The sequence below is a fragment of the Ammospiza nelsoni genome, chromosome 5 (genome assembly GCF_027579445.1).
Source record: "Ammospiza nelsoni isolate bAmmNel1 chromosome 5, bAmmNel1.pri, whole genome shotgun sequence".
NCBI classification, from domain to species: domain Eukaryota; kingdom Metazoa; phylum Chordata; class Aves; order Passeriformes; family Passerellidae; genus Ammospiza; species Ammospiza nelsoni.
In genome coordinates this window covers 41484489-41511605 of record NC_080637.1, presented here as the reverse complement: position 1 = coordinate 41511605, position 27117 = coordinate 41484489, and the positions used below count along the sequence as shown (strand labels likewise).

Genomic DNA, 27117 nt, shown 5'->3' with positions numbered 1-27117 from the left:
TCAGTTTCTCACTTGGATCTCCAAATGGTAAGGCATTCTGCTAGGAGAGTTCTCATGTCTTTCTTATGAGCTGTTGTGAGATGACTTTGCACTGAAGTTTTCAGTTCCTGCATCTGGTGGCACAAATGAAATGTTGTAAGTGCTTTTATGACTTTTTTTTCATCTTTAATTTTCACATTTAATACTAGGTAGTGGAACTGCAGCTTTAGTTCCCTACCAATGTCAGAGGTTACATCCTGAGAGTTTCATATTAGACACCTGGGCAAGAAAAATCTACTGGAAGGGCAGGGCAGCACTGCGACAGGGTACCAAGAAGGTTGTGCAATGTCCTTGGAGATTTTCAAGTTTTGGCTAGACAAAGCCAGAGATGACCTTTTCTAGTGTTGGTTATAGCCTGATTCCATGTAGGAATTGACCTGTATGAACTCCATTGACCACCCCCTCAAGCAGCATTTCTGTCTTGGAAGTGGAAATGCTGTGACTGCTTAAAACAGCCACTATTGCAAGGCCTGTATATAAGGATAACCTTTCTGGAGAATTAGTGCCTCTGGACTTGTCAATTTTCAGGAACTGCTCAATATCACACCAACATCCTATGATTAGAAGGGATGATGATGAAGCTGGTCACTTCTCTTATGTAGTTGACACAGTACAGAGAAGTGTATCACAAACCAGAGCTTCATTTTCATAGCTTATTTTAGTCTGACAAGGAGTTGCACCAACATTTACTCTGGATTGTTTGCAAATTACATAGCTGTGTCCTCCTGACCTGAGTCACACAGCACAGTCTAGGCAGGACAAACAATGAACTTAACCTAGGGATTTTTCAGCCAGTCTTTAAACCTCATACATCACTACATTATCATCAAATGGTGATTCGTGGACAGCCTTTTGTAAACGGCAGATATTAATTGAATTATAACCAGTATCTTTATCTATGTAAATTCATTGTTTCCTCTTTGCTATAGCCAAATGTGTTATTCCTGCTACACCTCAGCATAACTGATAAAGTTATTACAAAGAACATTACAGTCCTTCTGTTCTCACTTTTCACTATTTCACATTTCACTAAGGCAAACTGACTCACTAACAAAATTATTTGAATTGTATGGTCTCCTCAAATGTCTTTATTACAGTTGGTGGTCCTTGATGTCTTATTGAGATTCATCAGTGAATGCAGAAAAAGAATAACTTCCTTTTTATATTTTTTCTAATGCTGATAAATCAAAATGTTGATAGGCTAAATTTTAAATACTTCTTACAGAAATCTGCAGCAAAGGGTATAGTTGTAACTTTAGAGAAGACTGTATAAAATGAAATGCTTAGGTAGAGTTAAAAAAACCCTTAAAATAGCATTTATCATATTTTTCTCTTAGTGGGTATGCTATCATACTTGTGTATGCTAATGTTGTTTCTGCTGTTCAAATAAAGCACTCCATGCAGTGTTTCAGCTAACAGTGAGCAAACTCAATACTCTACTATGACATCTCTATTGTACTTTGCATTCTACCTCCTGTTTGATACCGATAAATTCTTTAGCTGTGCCACATTTTTCCTCAAGATTGGGCAGATCAGTGAGGGCCATAAAATATTAATCATGAAAGCTTAGAAAATTAGATGTCTGTGACTGTAGGTTTGTCTTGTTGGCAAATCTTTCTCCAACAGAAATGATGCACTGTTAAAGGTATGATGTCAGTTCAGATTAAAATATATGTGGTTTTTCAGAGCAGAAAAAGGGTTTGATTTTTTTATTCAATGCTGCAAGTTTATTTAAGAATTTTATACATGCTTTAGTACTTTTGTTGTCAAAAGCAGACCTGATTGCCAGTATGCCATTTGCTTTGATTTTTCCAATTATGACATTCTCCTGCAGATCACATGGAGCAAAAACAAAGGACAGAAGTATGGAGAAAGAAAATTATACCTTCCTTTGTAAACTCGTGCCACTATAGGGAAAAGGTGCTTAACGAGGTAGTTGCCATGGTGGGTACAATGAGTGTTACAGGAGCTGTTGAGAGACCTCTAGTTTTTGACTAGGCCCTGTTATTTGGGGATTGATGGGAAGTGATCACTCCCTCTTCCTTTCCAATACTCTTTTTAACCTATGTGCTTGGGGCTTGCTTACATTAAACTAAAAGCTATCAAAATTTCTGTCCCAAACATGGAGGATTGAGTGGACCTTTTCTTTGCTTGAGAGATGTTGTATCTTCCTTGTTACACTGCTTGTATTTCTTGGTTTATTTCTTCTTCATTTAACTACTATTAACATGGGTTAGTTAAATAGAAATAATTCTAAGTCTGAAGAGGCAGCCATTTTTTTTCAAATTAATATTAGCCTGTGCTGGGTAGATTTTAATGAATTATCCATAAAGCAGCATAAATGGAAATGGGTATCCTGACTCTGCAATGAACAATAAAAGTCATTACACAAGAGCAGGTCATGTTAAAAGTCCTTGAATGACAATAAGCTGTAGCTAATTATTAGTCTGTGACAATGTGGATTTTTACATCCTTGAAAATTAATTGTATAGCACTAGGAAGAATTTGCATTTTTCCTCCTACTTGACTCATGCTGTTTGTCATGCATTTGTTATTTCTCCTTTACTTACTACTGTGATGGGATTCTACCACTCTCCTTCAAATAAAATTTGGAGAAAATCGCTTTACATTTCTAGACTTCTCAAAATCTACAGCAATATCTTAAGACAGGAGTCAACTTTACTCTTGAAAAAGTGGAGTAAATGGAAAGAGTTTACCTATTCAGAGCACCTTTCTGAAACAGCTATGTCAGTATACATTTGATTACTTTATAATGAGTGCCTGTGTGAGCAGCATGGATTATATGACTAATGCTCAGGTGACTAAAACCAGAGGATGAATTCTTTTCTAATGGTTGAAAGTGTTGCTGTTTCTGCTCACAGTACTATCAACCGGCTTCAAGGTACTGCCTTCACAGCACAAAGTGTGGGAGACAGTGACACAATGATTAATTCTTGGGTTTATGCCTTGTCTAGGCCTGGTACTACATTAGTAATCCCAGACTGTCTTTTTGATTATCCTATAAAAAATTTTTCCACAGATTTCCTTGTTAAATGTATATATCCACCAACGGGGACTCAAATCTCGTGAACTCTGTCCCAGACTCCCTCAAATTCACTATCCAATATTGTGTCCATTCTGCCCATTTCTATAGTTCTTTGTAAATCAGGAATTCGACAGTCCTTCAGTCCCTGAGGCACACCAGGAGATGCCAAATTTGATGACGTTTCTGGGCTCCCCATACATTTTGCTTATTGTCAGTACCTTCACATGTGTGCTGCTGATGGTTTGCTCAGAGTATTTCCAAAAGTCATAAGGAGTGAGGAGCTTCTGGTGAGACATAAGCAGGACAGTCTGGCACTCTGCTGGAAGTTCCATTGTTGTGGAACACTTTTAGCAGTATACTTTCCGTTCTTATGGGAAGACTTTTCTCAAAATGTTAGAAAAGGAATGTGAGTTTCAAGACTTGCTGCTTTCTGGAAGACACCCTAATATTCCTCTTGAGATGACCAGAAACCCTGTTGTACAAAACAGCTCTGTTCCATGTCCAATGTGCTTAACAGATCAGAGCTAAGGTGACAGTGGTGGGTAAGAACACTAATCCATGGTATATAATTGGTGTCATCCCTACCAAAGTCTCATTTTTTTAACCTTGCCTTTCATCTGTTAAAGTAAAGAAAAAAGGAAAAGCAGCTTTCCTTTAGTCTAGAACACAAAGTTATATGTTTCACAAACACAAGAAGAATCAGGAAGTTTACTATGCCATGTTGGCCTTTTGCATAGTGTTAAATTAAATCACACATTGCTCAGACTTTCTAATTAACAGTATGCTATGTGGAGGAAGTCTTTCAGTAATTAACCTTTCAGTTAATCAAAGCACATTTTCTGCTTCCCTCCATCTTAAATCTATTTCATGTTTTTTTTCTCCCTTTATTTCTTATCATTTACTTTGTGGTCTAGATCTTGCCTTTGAAATACTAAGATCAAATCCCTGATTCACAGCTATCAAAATTTTAAGCTACACTGTAAGGCAGCAGAGAAGGGTAAAGCCTATTTTAATTCTAATATTTCTGAACTAAAATATCAGTTCTAGCATGATAGAAAAATAACTCCCATGAGACACTTTTCTTGGTTGAAATCATATGCACTAATAAAGATGTTCTGCTTTTCATTCAAAATCAACAGTTATTCGTTGTAGGAATGTAGAAGTCTTTTTGTAAAGGGAGACATAATTGTGGCTTATGTATACAATAGAACTTCATCAAACTGAAAACTGAGCTCATATATCACCTGCAGATTTTCTCTTCATTTTCCACGATGTTTCAAATTCTTAAGCATTTCTCAGGTTATAATTTTTGTCATTGTCTCCTATAAAAATACGGAGTCATTTATAAAGTGCTGTTCAAACAGGCGGCTTACAAGACAACATATACAGATTTCAAAGCAAAAAGAGGTCAGGTAAAAATCTCTGAAAGAATTGTCTGTTTAATAAAGTAATTTTTAAAAGTGCAAACTCTTTGAAAAATATAGTTTTCTCCAGCAAAGAGCAATTTTTTTCTCTCTTGTATCCACTTATGGAAGTAGAATAATGTATTTCAACTTGACTACATGGAAGAGAGTAATTGCCAAATAGCCTAAGTGATCTGCTAGTTGATGTTTTATCAATATTTTTGCTGAATTAATTAATTATTACCTCATCCATGTGTGTTTCCATATTTTTAACTCACATTAACTTAGAAAAGCCTACAAATAATCTTCTAAAGAGAGAACATGTAGTGACAGAACTAGAGGAGATGGACTCAAACTGAAATAGGGCAGGTTTAGACTAGATATTAGGAAGAAATTATTTACTGTGAGGGTGGGGAGGCACTGAAACAGGTTGCCAGAGAAGCTTTGGATTCCTCATCCCTGGAAATATTCAAGGCCAGGTTGGATAGAACTCTGAGTAGCCTGGTCTAGTGAAAGGTGTGCCTTCCCATGGCAGTAATTTCATCTAATTATTGAAATATTTTATATTTTTGCACTTCTTTACAAGTCATTGCGCATTCTAAGCCAGTATAAAAACACAAACTGCATTGTCATGTAGTTTAAGAGAAACAAGCAATAGAAAATCACTGTGTACTTACCAAGCTACAGAACATGAAACATTCATGCAAAATAAACAGAAAAATTCAGGTAATGTATAATATGCAATTTATTTCTGATCATCTTCTTTTCTGTAGGTAGACTAAAAAAAAAAAAACCTAGGCTCTTTACTGCACACAAACTTGCTGGAATACCCTTCTTTTAGGCAACAAACCAACTTTTCAAGTATCATGTTAAAGTAATGTATTAACATAGCTCAGTGGAATCACAGAAAGATGTTATTTCACCTAATGATGTTACAAGGTTGTATCATTTTAATGTTATAGGATTTGTACAGTCAGAGGTCAAAAGAACATTAAAAGCCTAGGCTGATATCTACAGTCCAGATGTGTTAGAAAGTGATGCAGAATACAGTCTGCATCACTGTTATAGTACAGTCTCAATGGTCATTAGAGCTTAAGCATTCACTGGTATAAAAATTTTAATAATATTGAAATTCTTCTACTTCTCCTCCTAAGACCAAGTTTAAAAAATATACTGCATATGTCCTGAGTAGCTATTAGATACTATGTCATACTGAGAGCTGATGGCACCTGAAAACATAGCTGCATTCTGGCTTTTGGCTTCATGCTCTGGAAGTCACCAGGAAGAGTGGGAAGCAATCACATAATTTTCCATATAACTTCACAGCTCTTCTTGAAGTGTCTACTTCCAAAACTCACGGTGAAGCATTAAAAATACCCCAAGCGCAAACATGCAGAAATTTTGCCAGCAAAGAATTCTAAAAACTTTCTAGTACATGAGCCTCTCTTACTACCATATTTATTTTAATCAAAGATTGGCAACTGAGCCAGAATTTTTGGTTTTTCCCCTTCATTTTTCTTCCTGTGCCTATTATCTGCATTAAGGATTCATATAAAATTAACAACTGTAAACTTTAAACAAAAGAAGCAAAATATCTGCCTGATTTTCCACTTGCAGTCAAGTCAGTCATTTTCCTCTAATTTACTATAGTTAAATGTCTGAGTCACATATTTCCAATATACAAACCAGCAAGTCACTCTGTGCTTGCTTGGCTGCATTTGCAGATATGTTTAGTCCCACTTCTCTAATCCACACACAGAAGATCCTGTCATAAAACTTAGTTGCAAAATATTTACAGTTGAAAAATATTGATCATCAGCAATACTGAGAATAATTTCTTTCCCAAGCACATTGTGCCTGCAGTTGGTGAGGATGCATCCATGGTCTCTAGAGCTTCCATTAAAAAGCATATTCTTACTCAGTTTACAGCCAGAAAGCAGGGCTTCAGCATGCAGGAACATATCACTTGTTCCAGAAGGCAAACATTGTAAATAATGAATGTTCCCCTTCTTCCTCCTTCCCTTACCTTTTATATCTGAGCTGACATCACATGGTACAGAATATCCCTTTGATCAGTTTGGGTCAGCTGGCCTAGTTGTGTCCTTTCCCAGGATTTTGCCCACCCCCATCCTACTGAATGTTGAGAGACAGCCTTGGTGCTGTGCCAGTGCTGCTCAGCAGTAGCCAAAAAACACTGGTGTGTTATCAGCACCTTTCTAGCTAGCAATGCAAAGAACAGCACTGTGAGGGCTGCTGTGGGAAGATGAATTCCATCTCAGCCAGACCCAGTACGCGGGCTGAATACCCCGTAATGCACTGAAATGAAACAGCTCTCTGACTTACTGTCCTGCCATTCCACCTCAAATAAGTTCCCCCATTAACACAAATTAAGGGCATGGGTCCACCGTGGTTGTTAAGCCCTTCAATGGGTATCTCTTTCAACGTTCATATATCTGCAATAAAGCTATCAGGTACCTAATACCTAATAACATACAGCCAATAGTCATACAGCAAATAGTCTGTGTACTGTGTGCTGTACTGTGATTAACCTAGTCAATGGAAACTCTAGAAGCAGCAAAACCATGTTCTGGGTAAAGCCATGGGGGGAAGCTGCAGAGTCTCATACCTGCAGTCAGAGAACTGGTTTGTGAAATACAAAAAGGGAACTATCTTGGGGTAGACAACTACACTCGAGATTTTTATTGGAGGGAAACTTGTAGCAGTCTGCTACAGACAAGATGGGCCAGCTATAGTGCCGTAGATGGGGATGATGGAGAATGTGGCCTTGTGTTATTGCAGAATTAAGACATTTCTGAGGATAGATGCTAGTCTGTGCTGTAGTTTTATGTTTTAGAGATAGAGACAGTGGCTTATTGATTATGTGCTGCGCTTAAAAAGGGAGCAAAGAAATTTCTAAGGGAACATGAAAGGTATTCCTCCCTTTGTGCATCTATAACTGAGTATGACATCTCAGACTGTTTTTGTTGCCAGTGAATAGAAATGGGCATTTTGGGGGCACAACTCATCTGATGTATTTTAGAAAATAGTCTTTTAGTGAGATGCATCACAGTTTAGAAATACTTTTCTTCGTTGGCTACAAACAAAGTGTGACTAGCTTAGGTGTATGTGTTTGGCCAAGCAAATGTCATTTTAAAAAAACAATGAAGCACAAGTCTAATAAGCTCTCAAACAATGGGGCATACATCCAATAGACATATCACCCAACAATCACTAGTGGAGCAGTGGCCTGAAAGTATCACCGCAGGATCATTGTGCATCTGTCAATAAGGTTATTATATGTTCCTCTGTTGTAGTCATTCCTGAAAGCCTTATTTGAAAAGATGCCATGTCTCTTTTCCTTGAGGCTCACTAAATCTATTTACATTGCAATTCATTAGAAAAAACATAGGGTACTGAGATTTTATGAGCGTTTACAACAGTGTTTCTTGCCAATGCTGAGTTAGACTTTTGTTTTCCCTGAGCTCTCCATTTTCCCTGAGCTCTCACTGGTGGTGAGAAGCCTCTCCAAAAGGTGATTCAGAAGGATATTGCAAGGTTGGTGTTCTAAAGGAACCAGTTTGAGCAAAGTGGAACACGTCATTACATAAGACTCACCATTAAACTAATTTCTGCATTTCAGGAGCTATTCAAAAACAAGAGAGCTAGTGTACCTACAAGGGCAAATCTAAGAAGTGATGTAAAATATAGAATAAAAAGGAAATTATTTTTAACTGGCCATGGAGATTTTATTTCTGTTCTTTTTTTATTTTATTTTATTTAAGATACTGTGGATATTCTGGTTGCTTTTCTTCTCAGTAAAAGTGCTACACTTTGCTCCTAGTGCACAGGTTCAAATAAAATTTAACTTATCAGTTGGTCTTGTTTGAACTTCACTTGCAAAGAAATGTAATTTCTTTTAGTGAGAAACTCTTTTATAATACTTTTTTTCCGTCAAACTAAAATTCTCTTTTCTTTCCAAATGACACTGTAGCGGCTGGCATTGTAAAAATGAAATTAAACAGATGTTGAAAGTGCACATTTAGATTTATTGATGCTATTTTTGACCATATAGTGAGAAATCCCTTCCTGTCCATGTATCAAATTTAATGGAAATAATTAGTTTATTTATTAATCTTATTTTTATATATTGATATGGTTTAAGACACATGTAAGGGTCTTCAGTCACTAGTGTGGGAAAATATTTAATAGCTTCTTCAGAGGAAAAGTGGATTGGAAGTTTATCTTAAAAGACTCAAGAAAAAGGCATCAAATATTTTTGTTAAATATTTATTCAGCCTCCACTACTAGGCTTTGATTATTTAACAAATTATTTGGTAAAATAAGGAATTCAAAAATATTTTTTTGTAATAGAAACCTCAGTAACTAACAGTATTTTATTGCCATGGCTTGAGTTTATTTATCATAACTGAAATATAGAATAGCAGGAAAAGTAATTTAAGCCTTTATTGATCATCAGGTTTGACATGTAGTAAGGATGAAAAACCTATTTGGCTCACCTGACAGGTTGACTATATCATCCAGCTATTTTGTTGATTTTTTTTCTTCTGTTTTGCTTTGTTTTGTTTTCAAGACAGGAAAGCGAGAAAGTTTTTTAATTAGGTTACAAAATTATCCCTGGCACAACCTAACAGATAGCACCAAACACAATGCTACTAAAGCATAAATTGAAGCTAGAAGTAAAATGAATTAAACATCTTCTAGAAAAATGGGAAACTAATCTGCTGCAAGACAGAGGTAGTAACACCCTCTCCTTCTCCACCACTCCTTTGAATAATGGTTCATCAGTTCAATGAAATCAGGCTTCAGCTTCTCACTGAATAGCTGAGATTTGCACAGGCACAGGATTTGGAGAGATGTTCCCTTCTCAAATGGAGCTGGTTTTACTTGACAGGTCACAGAGATAAAGGGTAGCATGGCCGCGCTCACTGAAAGCAGCTTTAGATAAGTCGGTGTGCTCGCAGGGATCCCATGCTACTCAGCTCCATGGGTCTGAAATGCCTGTTAGCTTGGCATGAAGCTATTCATCCAAGGGCTCTTTTCACTCTGCCTAGAGCCACTTTTATGAAGTCTGTGGGAAATCTGATGATTAAAGTTGAATTCATCATCATTGCAATTGGAAGCTGCTAGTGCACCTGGTCTGCCTCTTTTCTTTGAAGGATTTATTCACAAGGTCTCTAAACTAATATTAACTCAGAAGGCAAAAGCAGTGCTGATAATGGTAACAGAGATATTTCCCCCTCCTACTACAGATCCTGCTTTGCTTCCATGATCAAATTGCCTTAGACTACAAGATAACATCGCAGATTTTAGGTACCGCTAAAACCATCTTCTGTCACTGTCATATTTTCTGGAAAAATCCTTTTGCCAGGATTTCTTCTCCTTGGAAGCAGAGAAGCCTGAGAAAAAAAAGGAAAAACAATATTATCTCATTTGCTTCTCCTGTGTTTTGCTACTTTGGAATGTGGCTTGGAGACTGTTTATCCAACAGGTGCTTGTTTGATTGGTTTCATGTGAATTGTTTTTACTTAATGACCAATCACAGTCCAGCTGTGTTGGGACTCTGGCGAGTCACAAGTTTTTCATTAGTATCTTGTTAAACCTTCCGTAAGTATCTTTTCTTTATTCTTTAGTATAGTTTTAGTATAGCATTCTTTAATATAGTATGATATCATAAAATAATAAATTAGCCTTCTAAGAACAGGGAGTCAGATTCATCATTTCCTTCCTGCCATGGGGGCCCTGAAAATGCCACAATCTTCCTTCCTTACAGAGTCAACATGAAATAATGTAATTGATCAAGGCCAGACTATTCTATAAATAACACAATCCACTCAACAGCAAAAATAATTTTAGTTCTTTCTTATTAAAAATCAAACTAATGCAGTCAAGACTACTGGTTTTTGAACTCATGAACAGTTTCAGAGATCTAAGATGGGTTTCTGCTAGTTACTCTGACTGCAGAATCAAAGCAGAAGATGAAAAATTTTGGATGTATTTTGTCCACACACTAGATTGCTTCTGTTGAAAATAAACTATAAAAAATATGTTTTGGATGTGACAATAGATGAAGACACAAAACATTAAAAGAAAAGACAATTATAGCATTTTGTAAAGAATTCGTTTCATCTTATATATGGTTATTCATCAAAATTTACTGAAGAATTGTTGGTCACACACCTATCCATAGTTTTCTAAGCCTTTTATATAAAATGAGTTATTTTATTGACCAGGAAGTTGGTGCTAATTGGAAAGTCCTAATGAAACTTTTGTCTTAGAAACAAATTAGTTGTATGGCCAGTGAAAAAAAATTTCTGGCATTTAATTTTCTAATCTATTTTACATTACTTCCCAGGGCCACCATGACCTTCACAGATACATGGCTTTTGTGCAAATATCCAATTATATGGTAGAATCTCATGAGCTGGACAGTTGCCCCTTAAAAGTTAGACAACTTTCTAAATGGACTTTTTTCCTCTTCTGAAAACGTCAAACCTAGTCTAAGTAGATGTTAAGGGACCCAGTCATGCAATTAATTAAAAAAAGTAATAAAAATATTTAGAAATTACCATATAAAAAAAATTACTTAAATTACTTTTTGATCTTGGCAGTGTCCCCCAAACTTATATCCCAATGTGAGCTCTGTGAAGCAGTATGTAAGGATGCCAGGTAAAAACGTCTTTCAATATTTGACATAGGTCCATTATATTCAACACCAAGGGTATCTCCTCAGAAGTGAGTACTTATCACAAAATATGACACTCATTCCTAATCAGATAAAATCCCTCAGGGCTGTTCATCTCTGGTGTTGCCTTCTAACAAGCCATAAACACTGTGAAGCAAGAAAAGGATAGAGAATTATTGTCACAATTCAGTGCCTAGGTCCTCCTTTAGGGTTAAGGTTACCTTAAATGATAGGTTTATATTAGTCACAAATATATGCAAATGCATGGAGGCTCTTTGGGTTTTTTTAATTGAGGGGTTTTGCTCCTCGTCATGTTTACAAATAACTAAATGATTGTAGGTGACACAAAACTGGGACGAGTGGCTGATATGCCACAGAGTTGTGCTACAATTGAAAGGGACCTTGACATGCTGGAGAATTGGGCTGTCAGAAACCTCAAGTGTCAGCAAGGAAAAGTTTAAACTCCTGCACCAATAACAGCCCTTTACACCAATATATGCTGGGCACCACCCAGCTGGAAAGCAGCATAGCAGAAGAGGACCTGGCAGCCACAGCTGACATGAATTTGAAGAAGAGCCAGTAATATGCCCTTGCAGCAAAGACTGTAGGGAAATAACAGAAAATTGGCAAGGAGTATTGTAAACACACACTCAAGTGACTTACAGCTGGGGTGTCAGAAAACACATATATCATATTCATTGCTGCTTAGCCTTGCGTGTTTGACAAGCAGAACATCTGTGTTTAGATAGTATAGGCCTGTGATAGGCTTAGAGACACCCTATCAAACATTCTGGAGATTTATTCTCTGCTGCAAGAAAGATCAAGCACAGGGTAAACTACGCCTGTGCAAACCCCTGATACACAGGCAAAACCAGCAGGATCAGTGACCCTCTAGCATGGACCAAGCTCTACAGTGCCTGCAGCTCTGTTTGTTTGCCTGGGTCCTGTTTTGAGGATCCCCAGATGTGGAATAACAAAAGTGAATGTACTCTGTGCATTTTGTTAAGAGTTTTATGTTTGTTCCTGCAACCTGCCTGTGCTGATTCACACAAAGGTAAAAGGTATCCTGGGCTCCTCAGACAAAGCACTGCCAGCAGGTCAAGGGTTGTGCTGCACTTGGCTCTGGTGAGGCCACTCCTAGAGTGTTGTACCCAGTTCCAGGCTCCTCACTAAAGGAGAGACATGGACATGCCAAACAGGGTCCAGGGAAGGGGCCCAAGGATGTTAAGGGACTGGAGCATCTTTGCTATAGGAAAAGACTGAGACAGCTGGGACAGCTAAGTCTGGAGAAGATGAGGCTCAGAGGGAACCTTACACTGTATGTGAATACCTGAATAGATAACAGAAAACAGAGCCAGCAGTGACAGGACAGAGTTAATGGGCACAAATTGAAACACAGCAAGTTCCCTCTGAACATCATGAGCACTGGCACATGCTGCCCAGAGAATGGGTGGATCTCACTCCTTGCCTATATTCAGAAGCTGTCTGGACACTGCTGAGGGCATCTGGTTCCAGGTGGCACTACACAGACAAGGAGAGTGGAACACATGACTTCTAAAAGTCCTTTCAGCCTCAGCTGTTCTGTGATTTTGCAGTTCTCTGAAAAAGCACTCACGTCTCTATTATGTGAGGCTAGAGTGTGCTGATGAGAAAACTATGAACTGATTTCATCAGAATCGCTTTTCATCAGGTGAAACTCTTTCCATCAAGATTAGTCGGCTTTGGTCAAACATTTCTGTTCTTTTTTTTATCCCCAAAAGATGTTTGTCTCTGTCTCAGTGCAATTCTATTAAAACAGGGTTGTCCATGGAACTTTACAAGCTCTCAGCTCTAAACTTTGAAGGCTGTGGGACATTGAGGTATAAGTTAACACATGGAGGAAGTGTTGCTGACACTTCAGCTCAGAGTCTGTGCTTTGGTGAAGGTCCTAGAGCTGAAGTATCACACCAGGAGGGGGATGTGAAGATAGTATCTCTCTAGTTTATTCTTGCTGGTCCCCAATAGACTCAAGGAATTTAGTTTATCTGCTAGCCTGTAGCTTCTCATAATCCCAGTACTCTCATACTGTACAAATGTACTGTGTGAGAGCTATTCATTAAAGTTTTATCTTCTGTTGAATCTATCAATACGTGCATCCATGTACTCCTTTCATTAATTGATGAGTCAATGGATAAAATCTATTGCCTATATATGTAACAATGTCTATCCTCACCTTTCTAAAAATTCTCTCCTCTGAATTATGCCCAGTGCTATTTTCAATGCACAGCATTTCTCCCTGTATTTCTGATGCAGACTTATTCCCCACTCCTGTATCTCTAAAAGCTGCTACTCTCACTCTCCCTGGATGTCACAGTTACCTGTTCCTTCTCTCTTCATACCAATGCTGTTTTAGTTGAATCTCTGCTTTGTCTCTGTGGAGCAGAAATTCAGGGTTATTTCAGGTTTCTTTGTTATGTTTTTCTTATCTTCCAGGCTTTTTCCACATGCCATTAACTCACTGTCTATATAGTTTTTCTAAAACTCATATTTTACACTACAACTACTTGATAAAATAAATCCAGTGGTATACAGCCATCCATCCAATGATGGATTAGATAGTGCTTTACCACATAAGTCAATGCAACTTCATACTTCTTAGTCATCTCTTCCCCTTGATTAGACTTGACTATTCCATGCCAGAAGAAATGCATTACATTTTGCTCAGAATGTTACAGCCAGAGTTTTTGACTCAATTTTATATCACTCTGAAGCTGTCAGACTGGAAAGACACTTCATCCACCAACACCTGCTTTGAATTTAAGCTCTTTGCTTTTCTTCATTGTTCAGTAACTTGCCTCAGCTGAATCATCTGTTTCCTCCCAAGCTCCAATCCTCTGTATATATCTATATGCTACATTAGTGTTTGAAATACTGTTTCACTTTCTGTGGATCAAGGATAATCATGTCTTTCAAATTCTCTTCTAAAACCTACTTCTTTAGGCCATCCTTTCTTCAGTGCCACTTTTGAGTAATCTGCCTACTAATGTATCTCCACTTTTTAACCTCCTGTATCTAGAACCCAGAATTCAGACGATATAATCATCTTTAAACCATTTATTTAAGCATGAGTAGCCGCACAATCTACTTATGATTAGTTTAAAACCTGAACTCCTCTGGATTTGTTAGCCTCATTCTGAGTTAAACTTTCCTTTCCTTCAAACTAGTTTTTATTCCCCTGCTGCCAGTGGCAGTGAACATCCTGCCTGTCAGCCTTAAACATTTTATGTGTACATTCAGGCTTTCAGTAAGGCAGTGAATCTGCCTGGGAATCTGTCTGAGCCCTATGGAATAACCCATCCATTACAATGCTCTAGTACACTACCCTCTGTAGCTCAATTCTACATCACAATTTAGGGTTCATTTTTGTTATTCTTGCATAAGAAAGTCATGGTACATGCAAAATTTAATAATAATCATGTAAAAAATCTGATTTGTTTTGGGGCTTTTCCCTTTCTTTTTTTTAGAAGTGTTTCCTTTGTGACTTTATAAAGATAACTGAATGTAATTCTTGAGGTATTGTGTGCAGCCTTCCAAAAAGAAAAAATGAAAAACACATTGAGAACTGCAAGTAAAGAAGTTCAGTAAGTATAGAATGGTATATCACAAAGCTGAGGAATAAAGTGCCTGCTTCTGAGTGTTTTTATCAAATCAGGGATTACAATAAGATTCACAAGGGTTTTAATAATTGAAAGATATTTTTGTATTATCTCATATAATAAATGTGGCAGAGGATCAGCTCCACCTCCTGGAATATGGACTCTACAGTGGCAGGTAAATCTACATGTCTCATTTTAAAATATTAAAATATTAAAATAATTCAGTTGACATTTCTCACAGCCACCAGTGCCTCCCTAAATAAGCAACTTTTTTTGAGCTGCTGGGGCACAGCACTGAAGCACACCAGAATATAATAGGAAGATGACCTTGTTGCTCCTTGCCTGTACAGCTGTAGATACAAACAAATTAACTGTACTGGTTAGGGGTAAGGCTAAGTCCTTAACTTGTGCAGGTAACCTTAAGGGTAAAGTAACACCACAGAGCCTTTTGTGTATCTGTTTATGGAGGAAATATGTAAGGAAAGTAAGTGATAATCTCTAAGAGCAGGACAAAGCACAAATCCTTAGTATTATCAGAAGGTGATGAAGAATTAGAATGGATCAAATATAAAATTGTTTACCAGAGGGAGTGTACATGAATTAGAGAAATTATTTTATGAATGGCAAAAAGTCTTTTTCTCTGAAAAAAGGAAAATAAAGGAAAAAACCCCTTGCTTTATGTAATTTTTTTTTCTCTTGGGAATAGCCATATTGAAATCCAAACTAAAATTTGTTTTAAAATTTTAATAGACATAAATTTAAATATTTTCATTTCAATTTTTGGTTTCAGGGACTTGCCTTATTAAAAACAGTCTTTCTGGATGGTCATTTGGGATTACTTTTTTTTTAAAAAAATGTTAAAATTCTTCTGAGTGTCGCAAATTCTGCAAGAGAAAACCTTGCAGTGTCATGTGAAAAACAATTCTTGACATTTTACACAGATTTCACACCTTTGTAGATCCTATAAAGAACAGCATCTACTCGCTGTAAAAGTATGTAATTGCATTTTTTGGCTCACCACCTCTTCACTGTGTGTTAAAAAGTCAAAAGAATTATGATTTTTCATTACCATGTAAAACTGCACATATGTGTCTGATAGCAGCTCATACATGTGCATAGAGATCTGTGATCTTACAAGTTCCCTCTCTAGAGACTGAGAAAAGGCATACATCTCATCTAGAAAGGAAAAGATTTATAATTTATGCAGGTTTATTAATTATTTTGTTTAACTGCTTCATGCCAGCTTTATGAAGCAAATTGCATTTATACCATTCTGATAGCTACTTGATTATGCATGAATAATGAAGGCATAAAATCTTCAAGCAAAGTTGTGCCTTCAGAATTGAATTATGAATTGGAACCTTTTTTTCAATATCAAAGATTTTTAGTAATGGTGAATGTTCTGCTCAAATGGTCTTAAAGAAAATCAGAGGTCTCAGTGCAGGAAACTCTGAGACTATTTTTGAAAAGGTGAATGACATAACTTGAAAAAAAAAAAAAAAAAGAAAAAAGAAAAAATGCAATGCACAGACTGGATACAGAGATGTCAGAGGAAGATGTAAGGACATATGGATGGTCCTGGGCGCGTTCTGAGCCGAGGGCTTACGGTGTGAGGATGTCAAGCAGCGCCTCCAGCCCAGCTCGGGCTGGGCACAGCGGCGACAGCGGCCGGGCTGGCACGGGCGAGCCTGCGCTGCCACCTGCTGTTGTCACCAGCGGTGCCACCGCCTCCTCCGTGACGGGACCCGCCCTCCCTGCCTTCACCTGGCACGGACCTGCCAAGAGATCGGATCGGATGAACAAAGACGCCCCTGGCACGATGTTGAGCTTCCAGATGTTTCCACGTGCAAACAGAGATGTAAAGGCGTGGTGTGCCACCAGCGCTAGCAACGGGGGTCTTGGAGCGCTGACGGTACTGTGTCCTCCTCTCTCCGTACATCAGTCCTGGTCATGACAGTTCCTCCAGCCTCACCTATGTAATTCCCTCTATATTTATTCCTAACCCAACGTAGGAATGATCTCATACAGTATGACCAGAAAAATATGGTTCTGAGCCCCTTCCTCACCCTTGGGGACTTCAGACAGGTGTCTCCGGGCAAAGATGGGGGACCTGTGTAACACCACGGTCCAGACAGCAAATATGTTACATATATTCATCCTGTGACTGAAAAAACCACATTTATTTATTTATTTATTTATTTTCCAAGTTTTGTTGGTTTTTTGTTTTGGTTTGGTTTGGTTTTTTTAACCCAAGGGAAATGCAATATGTTGACAGCAACCGCAAGGACTCTAACCCAGACTAACTGCATTTTCAATAGTCAGAATAGTTAATGCCACTAATATGAGAAGTGTCAGTATTTAAACCATCCAGTGATCCTCTGACTGGTTTTTAAAAGAGTGAAGTGGTTTGAAAATCAGTCATTGTACTGTGAGAAGAAGGGAGGGGGCAGGGGAGAAGGAAACAACAACAAAAAAAGAATGAAATAAAAGTGAAACCCAAATCGTATGTGTAACACAGTATTTTCTGAAACAGGGGCAACCTTTCATTTCCACAACAGCCTGCTGGATCCACAGACAACTAACAATAACTGTGTTGTCACAGGGAGTTGTAGGGGTACAGGGAGGCTTGGTGTTTAGAGATTCATGTCTTTAGCACCTCCTTCCTGAGGTTTATTTTCAATGTCCTTAGATATTAAGAAAAACAAAATCTTTATGTAACTTCAAAAAATATCTACACTGGGGTTTTCAGCTTCAGAATAATCAAGGTATTTTTATTCAGCCCACCCTAAATAAAGACAGACAAAAATGTATATTGTTACTGATTCCTTTTTTTTCTTCATGCAACCTGTAAATTGGTTTTACTCTCAACATAGTGAATATAAAAGCATTCTGTGTACAACCAGCCTCCATTTACTGCAGTTCATTTCAAATCTATAGATTCCTTGCAATTACTAATTGCATTTCAAATATTTGATATATTTACCTCCTGCTTCTCTGGAGTATAATGGACTCAAATTTTATTCTGTTAAATGTGGTTATTCAGTTTGGCAAAAGAAATATACATTGGATTTTGTGCTTGGTAGATTTTTTATTATTAGGACAGAAAATTTTCTGTATGATATGACAAATCATTTATGGAACTCCTAATATGTCCTAATTTGTATCATTGTAGATGGTCAATATTTTTAAAAATGAAGGTATTTAAGTGCAGGGTTTAACCATTGCATGTATCATATTTTTTACTACTTCACATAGACTAGCTTTAAAGTCTTTGTTTGTATATAACTTCTATACATTAAATTCAATTGAAAAATGATGAATTGCTGTGGAAAATAATTAAAATATGAGTAAGAACTTAATACATAAGTAATAAGTCTATAGTCAGCTGTTTTGTTCATAATCCCTCAGACTTTGGGCGGTGAGATCTTTAATTTAGGGCCAAATCTTATTCAAACACTTACAGTCCTACACAGGTTAGTGTTACAAGTTGGTGGACAAGAACAGAGTTCATCTTGTTCTCCAGAGTAAAATTACTAAAATGAATATGCAACATTAGAATATGACCAGACAGTCCATCTTCTTGATCTTGACCAGAAATATTCAGGGGCTTCATGATCTCTGTGCCATCCTTATTTGATTTATCTAATCAGGTTGGTAAGGATTTCCCAATACTCTGCTTAGGTGTGTCTGGTTGGGCTGGAGACCCGCCTTTCTTCTGAAGATGGAAATAATACTTCCACTTAACCACCTTGAACTTCTGTACTTTGACGGAAAAACTCTAATTGATATTATACAGTCTTGCGAGTACTTTTTCTCCTCAGGGAAGATATCTTATTTTTGCCTTACTTGTGTTTAGCATACAGATTTCTTCTATTGGTAACAACACTGAGTCAGGCAATAATTTCCTCCTTGCCCGTTGACCTGGCCTGTCCTTGGGAGGAGACACAGGTACATGGGGGAACAATGCACAGCATCATCTCCAGCCACCAAGCTGGGATCTGACACTTAAGCATAGAAAACTTAACTGTTGATGCACTCCTGCCACAGTGACATCCATCATAAGCCCACTTTAAAATGGGTATGACAGTGGGTAAATGTTTTTTCTTTACTGACACTAAAAAAAAAAAAAAAAAAAAAAAAGGAAGCTTAGTTTATGGTTAAGATTGTGTATTAAACCTTAAGATGACAATGATTAGATGAAGTTAATTCTGCATGAAAGTGCAGTCTATGTATTTTTGAAGGGATTTGATACATCTGAAGGTAAGTTTAGTTGTTGTCATGCATATCAGGTGGACCATTCTTGTAATACTGTGGTTTTATTCATAGGTGACACTACCGTATGCAGTTCTTCACAAGACACAACTTGAAATATTTTGATAAAATGAGATGCTTGCGGAAACGATCAGCAGTGTCGTTCTTAGGAATCCTTGTTGTTTGCTTGCTCTTCATGAACTTGTACATTGAGGATAGTTATGTTTTGGTAAGTTGCAAAGAAGTGATCCTGAAACAACAAAACAGTAAAACACCCCGAGTAAAATGGTAAATTGTTGAGGATAAACTACATCTGAACTATTTATGTGAGCTGTTTTTCAACATGTTTTGTACACACTGCAAATCTCACCTCTGAATACTGCATTAAATGCTATTTTAGAAATAGAATTATAAAAGAAAATTTACACCCATTTTATCTACTTTAGGCTCCTTGCATAAATAATTTCATTTTAGTGAGTTTATTTTGTGTGTTTCCTACCTTTGTAACTCAGATTTTAGTCTGATGGGTTCAGTACTACAGCATTAAAAAATAGACAAATGAAACCTAATGTAAGTTCATGATTTTGGAAAAAAATGTGGAAATATTTATGTAGGAATTTCAACAAATAAGCTACTGGCAACATAGCACAACTCTATGGTTCATGTGTAACCTAGGGGTGTTTCAGTGCTGAATGCCAAGTGAGCCCTGGAGACTCAATTAATGGATTGAATTTCCAGTTCTTTGGAGATTGGACTGGGCCCAGTAAAAAATCATAGTGGTTGAAAACTGAATCTTGCAAGTAGTTAAATGGCTAAACAGAATTTGTTATATTGTGAAATGACTAGATAATGCTGTCTTTATCTTGAATTGAAAGGGGACAGTATGGATTTTCCAGTATTTTGAAGGGTGAATTCTGATCTCATTTACATCTGAAAAGAAACATAATAATATGTCTAAAAGTGTAATACACAAGCAGTAAAATCCTTATGTTATTTATCAGAACCATATATACAGTCATCATTATTTTAATTTAAAATATTATAATTATAAAATTAGTTATAACAGTACTGTAAATATTTACAATATTAATATTATGCTAGTACTTTTCTAGGCCATTTAAAAGATGGCCCGTTCTTGTAGCAGGTTACTCAATTACAGACATATTTCTTCGTTTACCACAAAGGTTTTTCACTTTTTTATTTATTTAACTTTTCTTGGTTATGATTAAATTTGACCTGACTTACCACTTTTTCTTCCTAGTGGCATTTTCCCTAATGTTTCTTCTCTGTTCACTAATTGCTTCAAAGTCCCCCAGATGTTTCTGAAAGTGTTTTTATTATCACTGCTAATGGTGTTCCTCTTGGCTTGTTTCTGAAATCTTCCTGCCTATTTGCCAACTCCCCAGATGGCTCCATGTCTTTTTCTTAATTTCTTTTTCCCCCTCCCCGCCACCTTTTATAAATTCACTCTCTTTCATTGCTTCTCTCATCACAGTTCTGGCATGTTTGCATTCATGCAGCTCTCAGCCAAGTCTCTTGCCAAGTCTCCTGAGAGTTCTTCCAGGTCTCTCGATACCTTTATGGTCCATCAAGTGTTTTTCAAGTGTGTTAGGATGTTGACTTTTCAACTTATTTATTTAGTTTTATTCTCAAACTTCCTGACCCTGTCTGACAGCTCCAAACACACCCTGTCTGGTGTGTTTTCTCTGCTGAGGTAAAAGATGAGCAATTTCACTGTTTGTGGTGAAGAGAAATCGACTTGGGAAAAGCTTTTGAGCACAGCAGGCTAACCAGTTTCCCTCAGGGAATGAAAATCTGAAAGTCCTCAGAGCCCTGAATTGCAGCCAATCTCCTGCTGGACGAGGGTAGCTGTTAGAGGAAAGACATCTGACCCAGAGTTCCCCCTGCCAGTCTCGGGCACCAGGCTGTGCAAGGGCTTGTGGTGCTCGTGTCTCTGGCACCAGATGTGACACAAGCGTCTTTTTCAAAGAGTCAGAGTATTAAAATGACATTCATTTTGGTAAACCTTAAGAAGGGAGGAGAGAAACTTTCTGGTTTTCCTCAAAGGGTCTCACGTATCCAGAAAATCCCTTCACTGTTTTCTGCAGGGCATTTGCTGCAGAAATGGAAAGTAAGGGCCCATGTGGCAAAATAACTGAAGTGCACTGGGTGGAGGGCATGCAGTTATGCAGCGCTGATGTGCATTAGAAAAGCAGTTTAAGGTGTTTCATCTGCAATGTATGAACTGCATTTGATCAAGCATTTTGAAGACATAATGAGCTAAAATATACCAGATAGCACAAAATTCACAAGGGAGTCTTCTACCTACTCAGAGTTGTAAGTGTATTGTGAGTGAAGCATGTGTTCTGTGCTCTTCTATGAATACTAATCACTGTTTTGGGCAATATGCAAAGAATTACACTGTTGTAATTGACACAGCATCCTTAGCAGAGCAGGGCATCCTCATAAAGGGTGGAGAACTGCCATTCATCCTATGGCACCCACATGAATCTCCCAGCAAACGTTGGAATGCAAGTTAGAGTTTAGTTAACAGAAGAAAGCCAAAACCATTCCAGAAAAATCTAGAGAAGAAAACCAAGAAGAGTTAATCAAGCTCCTCAGCTTCACTGACCTCTACATAGTCAGAGATAGAAGAAACAGATTTTAATCTTTTGAAAAAATCCAGATTTCTGTTTTGCCCATCATTCAACAAAAGAATGAAAGAGCAGCTATTAAAAAGAAATGTTAGCCACAAAAGCTATTTATTAAAGAGGGGGCAAAAAAGAAAAATTTTTGTGGTCAGTTTAGATGTTTTGCTTTTTAAAATCAAAACATTTTCTTCTGACATTGTCTATTTCTAAAAATTTTATGTAGCAAAACCTCAGCCAGCGGAATAAGTTTCCATTCCAAGACCTTATGAAACAAGGAATTTTGGTGCTCCATTCTGGAACCCATGACACAATGTTTTGTTTGCTTCTCAGATATTAAAGAAAGGTTTTGAAAAAAGAAAGTTTTTGGACCAGCCTTTTTTCTTTTCCACCTGACATTTTTAGTGGAAAATCTCCTCAAGTTTTGGTGTATTTTCTTTCAAGATCATTAAGTTACATTTTAATCTTGAACTTGATGATCAAACTTCCTCTCATAATTTATGTGCAAATGCAAAGTGGTGCATAAGCACTTGAGAAAAATTACTTAAGAGACACTGAAGATCAAGAGAGCATAACAGTGCAGGTAGATGCCCCTGAATGTCTGCCAAAGATCTTTACCTAGCTCAGAAGTGGATTTTTTTACTACTATGCAAGAAAAACAATGAACTATAAATGAATGTAAGATCAGTTGACAGAAAGATTTATTTGTGCTATAAAATTTAGCTTTGACACATTTTTAATATTTATGCCATTAAATATGAGCACAGTTTACAGTTCCTGTGGTTGTTTCAGTTAGCAGCATTACTATTACCGCACAATGCTCCCATTTAATGACAGATCCCACAGTTTTAGTGCATTAACATATTGCATACATCAGAAGAAACAAACTCATTCATTCATGTGCCTGCCATCAGACTAAAATCAAACCACATAAATTAAATAAGCATTCCTACTTTTAAATACAATCTTCATGAGCTGTTAGATATTTTCTCTTTTCTTAAGGACTGAGGAGCAGACTTTCCCTGAGGCCCAAGTGACATTATGGGTAGGGCACTACTGATGAAGCCTCTCTTTACCTTCTGTGCCTTTACTATCACTAGGGAAGCCTCTTGGAAGAGGACTGAAGAAGGAGGAATGAAGAGGAGGTGTGGTCATAAATGTACATTTTGACTATGCCATCAAAAATGTTCTCCGAATTCAGAGAAACTTTTACTGTCTGCATGATCACATGCGTTTCTTCTTATCGCAAACCTGAGTCAAAGCTTCTCAGAAAAATGTCAAAATGAGCCAGATGCCAGGATCTAGATTTCTTTCCTTTCCAGCAGTTTTGGTATATTTTTTAATCACTAGAAACATTTTTTTAAAATCTGTGTTTTTACATCTGTGAAAGTTCTCCTATCTGTTGCTGAGTGATATTTTCTTATCCCTCTTTTGAATACCACAGCATTTTTTGGCCAATAATTTAATATTTGCTACCTTTCCAGAGTTTTATGCAAAGTATTTTTTTTCTTTTTCTTTTACTGTAATCTGAAGGCTTATGGTAGATTTTCTTAGTCAAAATGTATGGTATTCAGTAATGCCTGTTGGTTTGGGGGGGGGTTTGTTTGCTTGTTTGTTTTTGTTTTAAATGAGGTGACATCTACAGGCTTTTCTGAAAGCTGAAACTGAAAAATGTTATTGTTGGAAACCTGCCTGTCCATGTTTCCTCTCTAACTGACATTCACAAATGTGTTTCTCTCTCTCCCTTTTTTTGTTATTTTTGTTTTCCTGCTAATAGGAAGGGGACAAGCAATTAATCAGAGAGACAGCCACGCACCAGCTCAACCCAGAGCGTTATGTTCACAGTTTTAAAGATTTGTCTAATTTCTCAGGATCTATAAACATTTCCTATCGCTACCTAGCTGGCACACCTTTGCCAAGGAAAAGTAAGTAACTGCAATTTGAATATTGCAAAATGAGGCAATCTAAAAAGGTGTAGAATCCATATAGTCCCTGTGGTATTTCCATGCAAGAGGGGCTGAGTTAAGCAGTGACAGTCCCAAGAGAGTTAGTGGCCATTCTTGCGTGGCCTCTAGTCCCAACCTAGCAGCCTGATTACCTTCTGCCTGACTTGTAGATGTCCTGCAGGCAGCCCTTGGATGGTCTGTGGGAGCAGAATTCCATGGATCTCCTCCCAGGCAAGAGGAAGATGATTTAGGAAGCAGAAGCAAGGCACATGCTGGTGGTGTTCTGCAACCACCCTCAGAGAGCACACTGTCAATCTCTGTATAACTGGTAAATCCAATCTTAAGTACGCTTGGCATAACACAGATGCACCCCTCAGGTCCACTATCCTGCCAGCCCAGTAGCTGCAAATGGACCTCCTTGCTCCTTTAGCTGTGCTGAAAAGGAGAACTGTGCTCTTATCGGGACAGTAAAGGAGGATTCTTCTCACAGCCATCTGCAGATGGACTATTTAGTTATTCTTCACACATGGTTCAAGACTTTCCTCTAAAAGAGAAATATGGCCATACCTAGGTGTCCTTTGGGTTCCAAATCAACCATTTCACATACATAAACAAAACCCTGAAGTCCAAGCCCAGAAGGTAAAATAAAATAATACGTCAGTTGCAGAAAGCTATAAAGTCTGTTCAAATTAAATTTGAAAAAATCTAATGGCTCTGTATGCAGTGTAAATTACTTCTGGAGGTTGTGCTTCACTGTACCACTTCATTTTGAGCAGACTTAGGCCTCAAGGGAAACCCTGAATCACTATCAGAGCAGTCTTTTACAAATGACTACGTTTTAAGAAAGTTGGGGTAGGTTCAACTTAGGTACACATTGTCAATTACACAGTCTTAACATTTTTTTACATCAGATGCTACAAAAATAGAGATATATTAGCAAACATCTGAAAAAAATCCTAATTTGGAATGCTGGTAGGAATACAATGACAGTGACTACAAAACAGCAGAAATGAAATTTCATGTTTTATAAGATATATCTCTGTCTAGAAAGAATGTAACAGCATTAAAAAATATTTGTACAAGCAATGAGAGAAGTTCTCTTCTACTTTAAAATAATGTCTAAATTGAGGGATGTTCCCTTTAAAATGCTTGATGAGTCCTGAAAGAGGGTTAGAAGAAAAACTACTAGGAAGGAAAAACTCACCTAAATTCACCTAAAAATGAACACATTCCATGCGAAATTCATAAAACTATAAAGTTATGCAGAGATATAACTAGAGTTTTAGAGGGCTTAAAATTATAGAAGTGCTGCATTTGGTAGTTTCTTGCTTTCTAAGCATGGTGTGAATAATCCCCTCACAATCCCCTTTCTTTTGGCAGATTTACAGCCTTATCATTGTATATGTGGTTTTGTCTACAAGGCATAAACATACACACTGCTTTGGCATTTGTCCTCAGGGTGCTACTCCTGGCAGTAAACAAGTGAATGTTTAACACAAAAGTCGCCATATGTCCATTTGCTCACAATATCACACCTCCTAATGAAAAGGCAATAAAGGTCCTTTGTCGCATGCAGCTCAATAAACTCACATACCAAATTTCTCAGTCTTCACCATTCACAAGGTTTATTTAATATAAACACAGCTCTGGAGAATATCTTTGTGATAAAATCGCTTCCAATATCAGATTCTCAGTTTTTGTTTGAACTGTCTTTTGTACAGGGTATCTTACAATTGGACTATCCTCTGTAAAACGGAGAAAAGGAAACTACTTGCTTGAGACCATCAAGTCCATATTTGAGCAGTCAAGCTATGAGGAGCTCAAAGAAATTGCAGTGGTAGTACAGCTGGCAGATTTTGACTCAGCCTGGTGTGAAGGGATGGTCCAGGATATTTCACAGAAATTTGCACATCACATAATTGCGGGCAGATTAATAGTTATTCACGTCCCTGAGGATTACTATCCTGTACTGGATGGCCTTAAGAGAAACTACAATGACCCCGAGGACCGTGTGAAGTTCCGATCAAAACAAAATGTAGATTATGCTTTCCTTCTAAACTTTTGTGCTAATCTTTCTGACTATTATGTGATGCTGGAAGATGATGTTCGCTGCTCAAAGAATTTTTTGACTGCTGTTAAGAAAGTTATTACCTCACGAGAAGGATCCTACTGGGTGACATTGGAATTCTCCAAGCTGGGGTACATTGGAAAGCTTTACCATTCCCATGACCTACCACGCCTGGCCCATTTTCTATTGATGTTTTACCAAGAAATGCCTTGCGATTGGTTGCTCATCCACTTTCGTGGGCTGTTAGCTCAAAAGGAAGTGATACGTTTTAAGCCATCTCTCTTCCAGCACATGGGATACTACTCATCTTACAAAGGAGCTGAAAATAAGTTAAAGGATGATGATTTTGAAGAGGAGTCCTTTGATATCCCTGACAACCCACCTGCAAACTTGCACACCAATATGAATGTATTTGAAAACTATGAGGCAAGCAAGGCTTACAGCAGCATTGATGAGTACTTCTGGGGCAAGGCTCCTTCTACTGGAGACTTCTATGGGATTGTATTTGAAAAGCCCATTAAAATCAGTAAAATTAAAGTTGTCACTGGAACTGAAGATCGACAAAATGACATTTTACATCATGGGGCCCTGGAAGTAGGTGAAAAGATTGTAGGCAGTAAAAAAGGAAGACAATGTACAACTTACTTGAGACTAGGGGAGTTCAAAAATGGGAATTTTGAAATAACAGATGTAGAGCACAAAGTTCTGTTTGATATTAACTGCATGAGAATACTTGTTACTAAAAGTCAAAAAGAATGGCTGATCATTAGGAGCATTAGCGTCTGGACTTCTCAAACACCAAATCAATAGAACGAGGCCACCCGAGAAGGTGCAGAGTGCATACAATCAACTGGGTCACAACTGGTGCCACTCCCCAGAAAAACAAACACTTCAGCTCTTTACTAGAGACACAGAATATCTGGGGAAAATCACAAAACAAGTAAAGCAATTTATTTTTTACCAGTTTGGTCAGGCAATATACAAACATTTATTTGTTGAAAATTTCGAATTTTATAGAAAACAAAAGGTTCTCAAACCTCTCTTGAGATCTTTAAACCCTTTTTTTATTATTATTTCTCTGTAAGAGAGATCTTGTGGACTATACAGAAAAAAAAAAAAAATCTGTCTTATAACTGCCAAAAGGTTTGAATCTATGATCATTATGTTGTGAAAAGAAATTGGATTGCACCTAATGCGTATAAAAATTTTAAATCCTATGGTAGTATGCGTTTGTACTGTAGTTGGTAATGTGTTTCTTTTCCAGGCAGTTGTGACAAGATCTGTCCTGAAACTGGCAGTTTACTTCTGAGCACTGTAAGAAAATAATGTGGCTAGTCATTGCAACTTCTTGTCAAAAGGGAATGTATAAAATTATAAA

General features: G+C 37.4%; 1 protein-coding gene across 2 annotated transcripts; it reads left to right on the top strand.

The window, feature by feature from the left end:
• MGAT4C (MGAT4 family member C) lies at positions 1–27117 on the top strand. Of its 2 annotated transcripts, XM_059472859.1 has the most exons (4): positions 1–135; positions 19153–19306; positions 23503–23650; positions 25393–27117. In XM_059472859.1, the coding sequence occupies exons 2-4, from the start codon at positions 19166–19168 to the stop codon at positions 26547–26549; spliced, it is 1446 nt and encodes a 481-aa protein (XP_059328842.1). In that variant the 5' UTR covers positions 1–135; positions 19153–19165; the 3' UTR covers positions 26550–27117. The 2 variants fall into 2 exon arrangements, with proteins under 2 accessions (XP_059328842.1, XP_059328841.1); XM_059472858.1 differs by lacking the exon at positions 1–135 and having other exon boundaries at positions 19087–19306.